The sequence below is a fragment of the Leucoraja erinacea genome, chromosome 7 (assembly GCF_028641065.1).
Source record: "Leucoraja erinacea ecotype New England chromosome 7, Leri_hhj_1, whole genome shotgun sequence".
NCBI classification, from domain to species: domain Eukaryota; kingdom Metazoa; phylum Chordata; class Chondrichthyes; order Rajiformes; family Rajidae; genus Leucoraja; species Leucoraja erinaceus.
In genome coordinates this window covers 29,810,716-29,825,999 of record NC_073383.1, presented here as the reverse complement: position 1 = coordinate 29,825,999, position 15,284 = coordinate 29,810,716, and the positions used below count along the sequence as shown (strand labels likewise).

Sequence of the window (15,284 nt, the reverse complement as noted above, 5' to 3'; positions counted from 1 at the left end):
TGTGCAGTGTCCAACATACTTGCAATCCACATTTTAAGCGTTGATGTGTATTTTTCCAAAATTTAAGTATTAATTTTTTTGCTATTATTAAACCATAGTTAAAAAATAAATTTTGAAATGTGTTCAATTTATTCCCATCTTCCATTACTCCAAATATAATCATTTCAGTATTAGGTTCCATTCTTATCTTGAATAATTTTGTAAATATTTCGAAAATATCACTCCAAAATCTATAAAGTTTTATGCAGGAAACTAAGGAGTGTGTTATAGTTGCATTTTGGGATAGACATTTATCACAAATGGGGGTATATTTGGATAAAATTTGTTCAATCTTGTTTTTGAATAATATAATCTATGTAAAATTTTAAATTGTATTAGATTATCTTACATTAATCAAACATTTGTGAATATATATCAAGTACTTTTCCCATGTAACCTTCGTAATTTTTATCATTAGTTCCCGTTCCCACTCTTCTCTAAGTACCTCTGTCGATGGTAGGTCTATATTTAGAATACTATTATATAAATATGATATTAATTTTTGTGAGTCAGCTTCAATATTCATTGCTTCTTCCAATAATTCAGGAGTTATTTTTTGATATCCTTGTATATATTTTTTCATGAAATCGCAAATCTGAAGATATTTAAAATATTGGTTGTTTTTCAGTTTAAATTTTAATTGTAATTGTTGGAATGATAGTAGGTTTCCCATTTCGTACATATCCCCGATCCTTCTAATTCCGAGACTTTCCCATTGGTTATATGTTTTATCAATAAGAGATGGTTTAAATAAAGGGTTATTCGCTATTGGCATTAACAATGATAAATTTCTTAATTTTAAAGATAATTTTATTTGTTTCCAAATTCTTATTGTACCATATATAATTGGGTTCTTCTTATATATTGTGTTATTCCGTTTTTTCGGGGAGAAGAGGATTATTCCTATATTACAAGGATGACAATCCTCTTTCTCCATTTTTATCCATTCTGTCTGTTGGGTAGAACTATCCAGCCAATAAATTATATTCTTAATATGCACTGCCGAGTAATAATTCATAAAATTCGGAAGTGAAAGTCCCCCGACCTCTTTTGGTTTACATAAGTGTTTTTTTGTAATTCTATGTGATCTATAGTCCCAAATAAAATTAGTACAGGTACACAACCTTTTATCTGAAAGCCTTGGGACCAGACACTTCTCGGATTTTGGAATTTTTCGGATTTCGGAATGGAAGATTTTTAGCGTAGATTAGGTAGGTAGCGCCGGCGGCTTGAAAAGTCTGGAGCGGCTGCCTCCTCCCCGGAGACCGGGGAATCATTGTAAATCATTGCTTAAATGTTAGTCAGTTAGTTTGGAGGGATTTTATGTGGTGGGGGGGTGAAGGGGGAAACTTTAATTCTTAATCCCCTACCTGGTCGGAGAGGCGGGGAGCGGGCAATGCCTTACCGGGTCGCCGTGCAGTAAGCTCCGGAGCGCTGTGGCCGCAAACTCCCAACATCACGGAGCTGGGGCTGCGGGCGCCCGGCCGCGGGCGGCGCCGGCTGGAGCTCCGACCCCGGCGAACTCTACCCCTGGCTGCGTGGCGCTCCAAATCCAGCGCCGCCCGCGGCCAGATGCCCGCAGCCCCAGCTCCGCGATGTTGGGAGTCGGCGGCCACAGCGCTGGGATACCAGCGGGGAGCAAGCAATGCCTTACCGGGTCGCCGTGTGGTAAGCTCTGGAGCGCTGTGGCCGCCGACTCCCAACATCGCGGAGTGGAAGTCCAGATTGAAGTGGCGGAGTATCTGACCAAGGGGGAGGATGTAGATGATGAAGAGGAGGGGGCCGAGTACGGAGCCTTGGGGAACGCCTTGAGTGACTGTGGCTGTAGCAGAGGTGTGGTTGTGGAGAGAGATGAAGTGGGATCTGTTGGAAAGGTAGGAACTAGCTGAGTGCAGAGCCTTCAATGCCGAGGTCTTTGAGTCTGGTGAGCAGGATGTTATGGTTCACTGTATCGAAGGCTGCGCTCAGGTCGAGGAGGATGAGGATGTTGAGGGAACCAGTGTCAGCAGAGGTGAGGAGGTCGTTGAGGACTTTGAGGAGAGCAGTTTCTGTGCTATGGAGGGGGCGAAATCCAGATTGGAGGGGTTCAAGTAGGTTATACGCAAGGAGGTGGGAATGAAGTTGCGACGCAACGATACGCTCCAGGGTTTTTGAAAGAAATGGGAGGTTTGAGATTGGGCGGTAGTTAATGAGAGAGGAGGGATCAAGATCAGATTTCTTTAAGATTGGTGTAACAGCAGCAGTTTTGAAAGCGGAGGGGACAATTCCTTGGGACAATGAGGAGTTGAAGAGATTAGTGAGGTAGGGGCAGAGAACGGGGAGGCAGGACTTCAACAGGGGAGTGGGGAGAGGGTCGAGGGAGCAGGTAGTGGGTTTGGAAGAGCTGATGAGTTTGGAGATTTCAATAGGGGTGACCAGGTCAAACTGGGAGAGGAAGCAGTGTGGAGGAGGGGTAAGGAGGTCAGTGGAGATGTTGAAAGGAAGGGCCTTGGTAGGTGGTGGAGTAGATGCTGGGGAGTCGGGTACAGGGGATAAAGATTGATAGATGGTGCTGATTTTATCAGCGAAAAAGTGGAGGAATGAGTTGCAGAGATCCGGAGTAGATGTAGAGGTAGGCTCGAGGCTTGAGGAGGTTGCCCACTGTGGAGAAGAGGGTTCTGTGGTTTAGGCAGGGATCGGTGAATATGGAGGAGAGGTAGGCAGATTTTGCAGCAATGAGAGCATCTTTGTAGTCAGTGAGGTGGAGTTTGTAAGCTTCAAGGTGGACTGTGAGAGATGATTTATTTGTAAGTCGTTCGAGTTGGCGAAGTTTACGAAGTGCAGGTGTGTACCAGGGTGAAGATGTGTTGAAAGTTACGGTTCTTGTTTTGAGGGGGGCCAGAGTGTTGAGGGAGGTAGACAAGGTGGAGTTGAGATGGTTTGTGAGATCATCAGGTGAGATGGGGGTTGAGTCCAGGGGGAGAGTGGCGGAGAGCAGGTCAGAGAGATGGTGAGGATCAATGGATTTTAGATTACGGAAGATGATTTCTCGGAGGAAGCGGGGGCGAGGTGTCATGGAAGGGATGGTGAACCGTATAAGCTTATGATCAGAGAGGGGGAAGAGGCAAGGATGGAGGTCGAGTACCGGTTGATTTGTGGAGCAGACCAGGTCAAGGATGTGACCTTTGTCATGGGTGGGAAAGGTGACGTGCTGAGTGAGAGAAGTTGTCCAGTAAAAAGGCGAATTCAGATGCGAGCTTGCAGGTGGGGGAGTCCATGTGAATATTTAATTCACCAAGTAGCAGCAGACGTTGGGAGAGGGATGAGGCAAGTGTGAGGAGTTCCGTGAAGTCAGATAGGAAGGAGGGGTTTGGTTTAGGTGGCCGGTAAATGAGGATGACTGTCATGGAGGAAAGGACTTTGAAGGCAAGGAATTCAAATGATGCTACTGGGGGGAAGGTGAGTTCAGTGATACGAAAATTCTGGTTGAAAATAACAGCGAGGCCACCTCCATGGCGGGAGGGGCGGGGCTTGGAAATGTAATTAAATCCAGGTGGGGATGTTTGATCGAGGGAAAAGAAGACATTAGGTTGTTGCCAGGTCTCAGTGAGCAGAAGGAAGTCCAGAGTGTTGTCAAGGATTAGTTCATGGAGGGCAAGGACTTTGTTGTTGATCGACCTGGTGTTGAGGAGGGCAAAGTTGGCATTATGAGAGGGTGGAGCGATGGGGGCACGCTGGAGAGATCTGAGGTTGTCCCGGTTGACAGTGCATGCGGTCAGCTGGGATGGGGGGTGACGCGAGTGAGGGGGGGCAGAGCGTGGTAGTGAGCAGATGGATGGAATGGAATGTCCGTGGTTGAAGCAAACAAGCCTGCGCCGAGAGCCTCAGGTAGGGGACTAAGAATTAAAGTTTCCCCCTTCACCGCCCCCCTTCACATAAAAGCCCTCCAAACTAACTGACTAACATTTAAGCAATGATTTACAGATGTTTAAGTGTCTCCCCCGTCTCCGGGGAGGAGGCAGCCGCTACAGTAGTGCAGACCTGGATTGACCGTGGGTCGTTTCGGGTCAGGTTTGGCGCCAAACGCGAGCTTTGGTGTGCAGACGACATCCTGGAAAAAATGTTCGGTTTTCGGAGGTATTCGGTTTCCGGAACTCCGGATAAAAGGTTGTGCACCTGTAATATTAGAGTCTAATTTTTTTAATTCATATTTTGGTATATATACCGGTATAGACTGAAATAGGTATAGTAATTGTGGTAAGAAGATAATTTTTATTGCATTTATTCTACCTAATAAAGATAAAGGAAGTGTTTTCCAAAATTTAATCAGCGTATTAAGTTTATTTAATAAAGGTATAAAATTAGCGTTGAATAATGCTTTATATTTTCTAGTAATCTGAATACCCAAGTATTTAAATTTTTCTGTTGCGATATTAAAGGGGAACTTCAATAAGTGTGTAGGTTCTTGAGGTTTTAATGTCATGATTTCACTTTTATTCCTGTTTATTCTATATCCAGAAAAAGACCCGAATTCCTCTATTAAATTTAATAAATTTGGTATGCTCGTTTGTGACTTTGTAATACATAAAAGTATATAGTCTGCATATAAAGAAAATTTAATCTTTGAGTCCCTAGTATTATAGCCCTGAATATTCGGATGAATTCTTATACTTTCAGCCAGAGGTTCTATCATAAGGGCAAATAGCAGGGGTGATAACGCACATCCCTGCCTATTACCCCTTGATAGTTGAAATTTTTGAGATAACATGTTGTTAGTTAAAATTCTTGCTATCGGTTTATCATACAATAATTTTACCCATGTTATAAAATTCTCTTCCATATTAAATGTTTGCAGTACTTTATATAAGTATTGCCACTCTACCTGATCAAATGCTTTTCTCTGCATCCAAAGAAATAATTGATATATCTTCTTCCTCTACTTTATGCGAGTACATTATATTAATCTCAAATTATTAAATGAGTATCTTTTGGGTGTAAACCCCGTTTGATCAGGGTTTATCAATTTACTAATATATTTGCTTAATCTTCTTGCTAAAGTCTTTGCTAAGATTTTCTGGTCTGTATTTAAAAGTGATATAGCTCTGTATGAGCCCGGATCTTCTAAATCTTTATCTTTTTTTGGAATAAGCGTAATAGTTGATTCTGTTAGTGTTTCAGGTAGTTTGTTTTCTTTAAAAGCGTGGGAGTATAAATTATAATAAATAAGGGGTCGTTATCTCATGGATTTTTTAAATAAAATTCATTACTAAAACCATCTGGTCCTGTCTTACCATTTTTCAACGATTTTATTGTTTCACCTATTTCTTTGATTGTAATTTGAGCTCCAAGTTCCTCTTGTTCCAAAAGGTCCAGTTTTGGAAGATTACAGTTATCTAAAAAATTTTTAATCTATTTAATTTTAGATGTGTATACATTTTGGTAAAATTGAGCAAATCTATTATTATTATCTTTAGGTAGTATTAGTATTTCACCTTTCCCTCTTAAAGCAGGTGGGAACCTCAGACCTCAGTAATGAGAGGTTGAAAATGTCCGTAAAAACTCCAGCCAGTTGGTCTGCACAGGTTTTGAGAACACGACTGGGTATATCATCAGGTACAGACGCTTTCCGAGGGTTCACCCCCTCGAATGATCTTCTGACGTCAGCTTCTGTAACTAAGACTGTAATACCATTAGGGCTTATGACGGCTCAGGAAAGTACATCAGTGTTCTCCCTATCAAAGCGTGCGTAGAATGCACTGAGCTCGTCGGAGAGTGATATTTCGTTGTCGCTTGAGCTGCCCCCTGATTTTGCCTTGTAGGAGGTGATGGTATTCAAGCCCTGTAACAGTTGCCGAACATCCGCCTCATCCTCCACCTTTGAGCAAAAGTCCCTTTTGGCCTTTTTGATGGTCTTACCAAGGTCATATCTGAACTTTTTAAACACCTCCGCGTCGCTAAACCTACATACCCGGGATCTGGTCATCAGAAGAATGCGGAATCTCCTGGTTCATCCAAGGCTCGGAAACACTCAAATGGTTTTTGTTGGAACACAGTCCTCCACACATTTCCTTATGAAGTCTGTAACAAATGTGGCGTATTCATTCAGGTTCATTGCCGAGTCCTTGAACATTCCCCGGTCTAATGACGCCAAACAGTTCCGAAGTCATTCCTCTCTTCCCTGACCAGCTCTGTGCAGTCCTCACCGCTGGGGGTGCGCTCTTCAGTCGCTGCCTATATGCAGGAAGAAGCAGCACAGCTGAATGGTCGTATTTCCCAAAGTGAGGGCGAGGGATGGAGCAATAGGCATCTCTGATGGTCGTATAGCAGTGGTCAAAGGTGTTTAATCTGGTGCTGCAGGAGACATGGTGGTGGTAGTTCAGGAGTGATTTTTCAGTTTGGCTTTGTTGAATTCCTGGCTATGATGGTAAAGGCCTTGGGGTATGCTGACCACAGCATGCAATTCCTCCAGTGTTAGATGAACGTTTGCCTGGGGTGGGACTTGACCCCTATTTCAAGATTTTCTCACAGGGAAAATTCCTCTCCACATCTAACCTACTTAAACCCATTAGGACCTTACACATTTTACGATCAATTCACTCTTCTAAACTCCTCCAGATACAAGCCCAATTTATCCAATCCTTTTGCACAGGACAGCCCACTTTTTCCAGGTGCTGGTCAACAAATCTTCTCTGAACTGCTTGCAATACACTAACATCCTTCCTTAAACAGGAAACAAATAACTTGCATCGTATTCCTGACTGTGCAAGTGAAGATATTCCTCACCAATGCCGTGTATAACAAAAGCATAACCTCCTTACTTCTGTTTTCAATTCTCCTAGAGAATGCAAGACTTAAATAATAAATCCTACACCGACAAGGAAACAATGTTTCCAGGAAGAACGGGGAGAAGACTAGCAGGAGAAAGAGTGCAAACCTGTTTTAAATATTAATGTAAAGTACAATCAACGTTTTGTTGGGAGGAAATCCTTAAAAAGCTAATTATTCAACATTTCTACACCTACTTGAAATAATTAAGATGCTGCATAGTTCAAAATTTATACCTGGGGACCTTTTGCCTGTCCATGCATGCATTGCAAATGGCTGACGTGGCAGGAGAGGCGAAGATGGAAGCGACATAGATACCCCTTTGGAGACATTCATTTTGTATACATCATCTTGTACTGAAAAGGGGGCAGAACTGCAATCTAAAAGACCCGAGTCTCCTGTTGAAAGAAAATAAAGATTAGTCATTTGGTAAAAATAATTTAGTAATTTGATAGCATACCTTCATATCATGCAATGTCCAAAATAAACAAGTACGAGTAGATGATGGTAAAAGGAGATAGGTAAAAGACAAAGAGACAACAAGACAAAAGTTACCACAGGGTTAGAGTGGCAAAAATAGACAAGACTGCAAAACTGCGAGAGGTAGATGAGGTGAATGGTGCAAGAAATAAAGGTTGTATTACAATAACGATAAGAACAGAAACATCCAGTGTCCTAAGCCTGCTATTTGGGAATTCATTTGGCGCTTTCAAAGCTGTGCGTTTGGTTTCTTTGTATTCCATTCTCCGACATCCTTATATAATTATATAACGTGCATGCGTGCACATCTTCGTGTCGGTACAGATTTATCCCGTGGACTCCGAAATCGCCTCATCTGAAAAATTCATTCTTTTTTTCAACGAGTTATTTATGAATAATGTTCACAAATCTGAAATAACTTTGAAAATAAACCGGCTCTTTCGCTGATGACGTCACAATGGATCTGCTTCGCGTGGCCTGCCAGTGTTTCACTCGCTGCGAGTGATGTCAACCCCCGACCACTCCCCCCCCCGTACTTGGGCCCTGGAGCCTGCAGTCGTGAGCCGCCAGCCGGTAGTGAGGGAGTATTGCGTTCGGGAACCAGCCCCCCCCTGTTATTACCCCCCCCCCCCCCCCCCCCGGGCTCTGGATTTAAGCCGCTGAACTCGCAGTCCTTTTGGTTGACGCCCACCCTGCTGCCCGCTCCCTTCCTCCTCTCCCCCCCTCCCCTCCCCCGGCCTCTCTCCTCTCTCTCCCCTCCCCTCTCTCTCTCCCCTTCCACCCCCCTCTCTCTCTGTCTCTGCCCCTCTCTCTATCTCTGCCCCTGCTTCCTCTTTCCTCTGTCTCTGCCCCCCCTCTCTCTCTGTTTCTGCCCCCTCTCTGTCTGTCTCTGCATCCTCTCTCTACCCCCCTCTCCCTCTCTAGATGCGCCTGCGAGTTGGGGGCTATGCAGGAGTGGACAGGGCGGGGATGGGGTAAATGGAGCAAATTAATAATATTAATACAATATCAAGGGGGGTGGTTAGTATGTGTGTGTGTGTGTGTGTGTGTGTGTGTGTGTGTGTGTGTGTGTGTGTGTGTGTGTGTGTGTGTGTGTGTGTGTGGTGTGTGTGTGTGTGGGGGGGGGGGGGTAGTGTGTGTGTGACGCAGAAGGCCGCCCTCCCCCCCCCGCAACCGGACGTTGAGGGGACGGGACCCAATGGGTCCCACTTGGTCTAGTTTCCTTTAATATTGTGGTTAGTTTACATTTCAAATTATTACAAATCTACTTAGTCATACTGCATCAAACATTTATCACCAAAGCAACCCTAGTCTCATCTAATCAAATAAACTGCCTTTGTCCAGCCTTTCCTACTATTTCTACATGTTAAAACAGACTTCTTTTCTCATTCCAAGTATGATGTAAGGTTTTGGGAATAAAGATTATATTTGTTTCTTTCCACATTTGTACCTGACCTGCTGAGAGTTTCCACCATTTTCTGTTCATACTTCTAATTCATATGAAAATTACCTTTCAATTATTCTAGACATGAGCTATATCTTATTTGAGGAAAGAACAGGCAATGTGGACCAATTTGCCTGTTGAAAGAATGAGAGGTAATGCTATTGAAAATTCTTACAGAGCTCAATAGGATAGTTGCAGGAAATATGCCTTCCCTGGCTGGGAGCATTTTCAACAAATACTTAGTCTCAAAAAATAAGCTTAGCCATTTAGCACAAAGATGAAAACTAATTTCTTCACCCAGAATCCAATGAACCCTTGGAATTCTGGAGGGCTACTGAAACTTGGTGGGTTGACAGATTTTGCACCATTAAAGAGAATCAATTCAATTCAATTCAATTCAATTCAACTTTAATGTCATCGCACAAATACAAGTATCAGTACAACAAAATGCAGTTTTGCGTCAGTCCGTAGTAGTTGTACATAAAGAGAAAAAAAAAAAAGAGAAAAAAAAACAAGAAAAAAAAAATAGAAAGAGAGAAGATACAGAATAATCAGGAAATACAGAATGATTAAACAAAGGGGGACGGAGGGACCAGAGAAATCTATCGTCGGGACTCCGAGTTCAGCAGTGTGATTGTGTTGTTATAGAAGCTTTTCCTCATCCTGCTGGTACGTGACCTGAGGCTCCTGTACCGCCTCCCTGATGGGAGGAGGGCAAACAGTCCATGGTTGGGGTGTGAGGGGTCTTTGATGATCTTCCCATCTCAGACACCGTTTTCGGTGGAGGGCATCCATGGCAGGGAGCGGGGCACCGATGATGTGCTGCGCGGTTTTCACCACCCGTTGTAGTGCTTTCCTGTCCGCAGCAGTGCAGCTGCTGTACCATACCGTGAAGCAGGTGGTCAGGATACTCTCTATGGTACAGCGGTAAAAGTTGGTCAGGATCTGGGGGGACAGGTGGGCTTTCTTGAGCCTCCTAAGGAAGTAAAGGCGCTGCTGTGCCTTTTTGATCAGCTTGGAGGTGTTGAGGGACCAGGACAAGTCCTCCGAGATATGCACTCCGAGGAATTTATAGCTGGAGACGCGCTCCACCTCAGTCCCGTTGATATGGATGGCGGTATGACTGCCTCCTCTGGTCTGCCTGAAGTCGACAATAATCTCCTTCGTCTTTTTGGAGTTGAGGATGAGGTTATTGTCGGCACACCAGGTGGTCAGGTGCTGGATCTCATCCCTGTAGGCTGACTCATCGTTGTCGCTGATCAGTCCTACTACCGTGGTATCGTCAGCAAACTTAATAATGGCGTTGGATCCGTACTTTGGGATGCAGTCGTGGGTGAAGAGGGAGTAGAGGAGAGGGGCTGAGCACACAGCCCTGTGGCACTCCGGTGTTCAGTGTTATAGTGGAGGAGGTGAGGTTATTGACCCTAACGGACTGTGGTCTGTTAGTGAGGAAGTCCAATGTCCAGTTGCAGAGGGAGGTGGAGATGCCAAGTCCACTGAGTTTGGTGATCAAGCTGGCTGGGATGACGGTGTTAAAGGCAGAGCTGAAATCAATGAACAGCAGCCTGATGTAGGAGTTGTTTTAGTCCAGGTGGGTCAGGGCAGAGTGTAGGGCCGCCGATATGGCGTCCTCTGTAGACCTGTTGGTCCGGTAGGCAAACTGATGGGGGTCCAGTGTGGGGGGGAGGCAGGCTTTGAGGTGAGCCAAGATCAGCCGCTCAAAGCACTTTGCAATGACAGGGGTGAGTGCCACTGGGTGGAAATCGTTGAGACTCCCTGTAGCTGACTGTTTGGGCACTGGCACGATGGTTGATGTCTTGAGGCAAGTGGGGACAACACCCTGGGCCAGTGACAGATTGAAAATGTCGGCGAGGACTGGGGATAGTTGTCCAGCACATGCCCTAAGCACCCGGCCAGGGATGCCATCGGGGCCGGCAGCTTTGCGCTCATTCACCTTGCTCAGTGCATCTTGTACAGCAGAGGTGGAGAGGCTGAAAGGTTGTTCATTCGGGGGTGGAGCAACTTTAATGGCTGGGGTTTTGTTGTCTCGGTCAAAGCGAGCATAGAAGTGGTTTAGCTCATCAGGCAGGATGTCGTTGTCTGGGGGAGGGGTGTTAACTTTCTGATAATCGGCAAGGGATTTGATTCCTTGCCACATGCGCCTGGGGTCAGAGTTGTTGTGGAAATGCTCCTCAATCCGCCGTTTATGATTTAGTTTAGCAGTCCTAATTCCCATTTTCAGATTGGCCCTGGATGAGCTGTATCCCTCAGCGTCGCCAGATCTGAAAGCGGCTCATCCACGGCTTCTGGTTAGGGAAAGTCTTTATCTCCTTGTGGGTAGTGACATTATCGGTACAGAATTTTATATAGTCCAGAACTGTTGAGGTGTACGAGTTGATGTCCACTTGTGAATTGGAGGTGGACTGAGTAGCAAAGAGACTCCAGTCTGTCTGCTGAAACTGCTCCTGTAAGTCAGAGACAGCCCCCTCAGGCCAGACCTTCACTGTCCTCATGGTAGGTTTCACACGTCTGATCAGAGGTGTGTATTTGGGGAGCAGGAACAGGGAGAGGTGGTCAGACTGTCCAAGGTGGGGGAGGGGGAGGGCTTTGTAGGCTTCAGTGATATTAGTGTAAACAAGAGATATTGAGTGCAGGAAACTGATGCTGAGATTGAAAAAAAACACCCGTGATCCTATTCAATAGCAGAGGGGCACAAAGGGCCATATGTCCATCTCCCCCCTTCTATTTCCTATGTTCTTATATTCTTAATTAGACTGAAAGAAAATGCAAGATATTGTTTACCCTTCTTCTGCCTCTGCTGTCCATTGTCAACACCAAGGTGCAGTTTGTCTTTATGATGCTCCATTTTGCATGCATCTGTTCTTTCTGAGACAATAAGAAGAACATTATGTCAGCAAAATGTGGACTATTATTGGGTAGAATTTAAAGGAAAGATATTTCAACTGTAATTTACAGGAATTTTCTGAATGACGCTTGATCCGTGCCAGCATTTTGGCATGTTAAAAACAAAATTAACACTCATTTTAAACCAGTATACTATAAACCAGATTTCCTGATGAGATGCTTAGTGGCAATGATATGTTGCTTCTACAACCTTCTTCCACTGAGTTCTAGGCATCCAGGTTCAGGAACCGCTTCTTCCCTACAGCCATCAGGCTATTAAACACGACAACAAATAAGCTCTGAACTGCAACAGACTATAATTATTATTGAACTATATTTGTTATTTATTGAGTATGTCTGCATGTGTATACACACACGCTGAACTTTTTTTTCATCTCCCGTTATGTACTATGTTTACATATTCTGTTATTTGCAAATCAGAACACTAGTTTGAAATTCTAGAATTTGCAGAATCTTACTCAGCTTCTTCCCTTGGTCGTTAATATCAAGTTTCTTCACATTTGATGTTATATTTCACGTTAATGATATTTAAATTTTTTAAAAGCCAAATGAAAATAATAATTGCCTGTGAGTGGGAGACTTTTCTAGCAGCTTCCAGTGATGATGTCACAATGGCATCTCACAGTTGTCCAATCACAATGGGATCTCATTTACACAAGCTGCCGTGAAGATTCCAAAACCCGACAATGACATCACAATGTGATCTCTGCTGCCAATACACAAGCTATGAGAGTTGACGGAGTGGGGGGTGGGAGGGGAAGAAATGTTATTTAATCATTGTTTTTAGTGGTGAAGTGCGAAAGGGAGGGGTGAGGTAGGGAGTGACTGTGGGTAGGGAAAAGGGAGTAAGGAGAGAGTGAGATTTCCCCCCTCCCCCTCCCCCCCCACGTGGGAAGGATTGATTCGCTCCAGGGAGTGCCGACGCCGACTCAAAAGTCGAGTCCATTCATTGACTCCGGGAAGCGGCGACTGCCCCTCCACATGGGAAGGATTGATTGCATTGGGAAACGGGTTGCGTTGGGGGAACGGGTGAGTGGTGGAAACGGGTTGCGTTGGGGAAATGGGTTAGTGGTGGAATATTGCATTGAGGAAACGGAGCCCAACGGGTCAGGTAGGTAGGGATTATGGAGGGTGGGAGGGAGTGACTGAGGGAAGGGAGTGTGAGGGTAGGGGAAAGGAGAGGGACGGAGGGAGCGATGAAGGAGGAAGTGGAGGTGAGGAGAGAGAAGAGGGAGGGTGAAGAGGAGGGGGAGGGAGTGTTGGAGCATGAGGGGAAATGAGCCATGCCTATGCAGTTGGGGGCTATGGGTGAGTGGTGGAATATTGCATTGGGCGAATGGGTTACGTTGGGGGAACGGGTGATGGTGGTGATTGGCTCCGGGGGCGCCCGTCTCCCAGGTGAGCGCCATCGCCGCGTTCGGGGACCAGCCCTCCCTTGTGACGCCGTACCCTCACCCCCATTGGGGGACGGGGCCCACTTGATCTAGTATATCTATCATATCATATCTTTATATATATATAAAACTCAAATCAGTCCGCCTGCCGCCGTACGCCGCGTTTCTTCCTTTGACGCTCCGCAACTCCGAAACCGGACGCAGAATCGCCGACGTCTTTTCCATTTCGGTAGAGATTTCGCTTTTCTTTCTAAGTATCCGCTCCTCATTACGTTTCGTCGTGTTTGAGTACGCTTTTTAAATCAAATCCTACACCCCCCCACCACCTCAATATTTCAAAAAGAAACTGGATTCTCATCCACACAAGCAGCCTCCTGTGAACGTTCCATCGTGTGATGTCACAATGCCCGATGCTCACAGATGGCCAATCGGAATGGATTCATTTACATATGCCTTTGCAGGAGCCACAGCCCATGGTGAACATTCCATCGTGTGATGTCACAATGCCCAATGCTCAAATACATTGTTGCCATATTGGGAGTACAGAGAATAGGCTGTGGGCCGAGGAGCTTTATTCAGCAGTTTCGTGACCCAAGTCACCAAACTACATGAAATTGTCACATATTGTGTAAAAATATTTATATAAATCACACCTGAAACTCGATATGAAGAAGACTTGCACATTTTTTATTAAATTAGAGAAAACAGGAAAAATGTCGGGAATTTTATAGTCCAATGTAAGCACCCCTCTCCCTCTCTCCCTCACCCCCCCTTCCCTCTCCACCCCACCCCCTTCCCTCTCTCCACCCGCCCCCTTCCCCCTACCCCTCTCCTCCTCCCTCTCCCTCCCCCATTCTTTCCCGTCTCTCTCCTCCACCCCTCCCCCCCTCCTCCTCCCTCCCCATCCCCCCCCTCCCCCACATCTCTCTCCCCATCCCCCTCTCTCACCCCTTACCCCGCTCTCCTTTCCCCTCCCAAATCTGTCATGTTTCCTCCTCCTCCTCTCCTCTCCCCTCCCCCCCTCTTCTCACCCACCCCCCCCCCCTCCCCCCCATCTGTGAGTTTGGGGGGTGGTTAATTTGAGTGTGATGCCGCAGCCCCTACTCCCCCCCCCCCCCCCCCCCCCCCCCCCCCCGCAAACGCTGTTGGGGAAACAGACCCAACGGGTCTGCACTTGGTCTAGTAATATATAAAACTCAAATCAGTCCGCCTCCCTGCAGTACAGATCCCTTCCTGCCCTTTCGATTCGTTCCCGCCGTGCGATGTCACAATGCCCGATGCTCGCGGACGTCCAATCGGAATGGATCCATTTGCATGTACGGCTTTCCGGCCGCGTTTCTTCCTTTGATGCTCCGCAACTCCGAAACCGGACGCAGAATCGCCGACGTCTTTTCCATTTCGGTAGAGATTTTGCCTTTCTTTCTAAGTATCCACTCCTCATTACATTTCGTCGTGTTTAAGTACAATTTTTTAATCAAATCCTACACCCCCCCCACCATCCCAATCGGAATGGATTCATTTACATCTGCCTTTGCAGGAGCCACAGCCCCGGTGAACGTTCCATCGTGTGATGTCACAATGCCCAATGTTCAAATACATTGTTGCCATAGAGAACGCTCAGCGATTATTCAAATTCTTCACTAACTGTCATTCTGTCAGAGTTTTGTCCGAGCCGAGCTTAATAGCCTGATGGCTGTGGGGAAGTAGGTATTCCTGAACCTGGTTGTTGCAGTCTTCAGGCTCCTGTACCTTCTACCTGAAGGTAGCAGGGAGATGAATGTGTGGACAGGATGGTGTGGGTCTTTGATAATAAGGGGGAAATCCTTTAAAACCGAGATGAGAAGAACATTTTTTCACACAGAGAGTGGTGAATCTCTGGAACTCTCTGCCACAGAGGGTAGTTGAGGCCAGTTCATTGGCTATATTTAAGAGGGAGTTAGATGTGGCCCTTGTGGGTAAAGGGATCAGGGGGTATGGAGAGAAGGCAGGTACGGGATACTGAGTTGGATGATCAGCCGTGATCATATTGAATGGCGGTGCAGACTCGAAGGGCCGAATGGCCTACTCCTGCACTTAATTTCTATGTTTCTATGTGTCCCTCTCTCTCTCCCTCTGCCACCCATCTCTCTCTCCACCACCCCCTTCCCTCTCTACCCCACCCCCCCCCTTCCCCTACCACCCTGTCCCTCTTCCACCAG

At 45.8% G+C, this 15,284-nt stretch overlaps 1 protein-coding gene across 2 annotated transcripts in view; it reads right to left on the bottom strand.

Moving 5' to 3' along the window:
- The window catches only part of LOC129698814 (protein TANC1-like), a 116,889-nt gene that overhangs the window by 73,935 nt on the left and 27,670 nt on the right, over positions 1 to 15,284 (bottom strand). For both annotated transcript variants that reach the window (XM_055638114.1, XM_055638115.1), the window contains 2 exons: positions 11,570 to 11,653; positions 7,080 to 7,241 (listed from right to left, as the gene is read on the bottom strand). In XM_055638114.1, the coding sequence (XP_055494089.1) occupies positions 7,080 to 7,241; positions 11,570 to 11,653 (246 nt within the window). The remainder of the gene's footprint in view (positions 1 to 7,079; positions 7,242 to 11,569; positions 11,654 to 15,284) is intronic.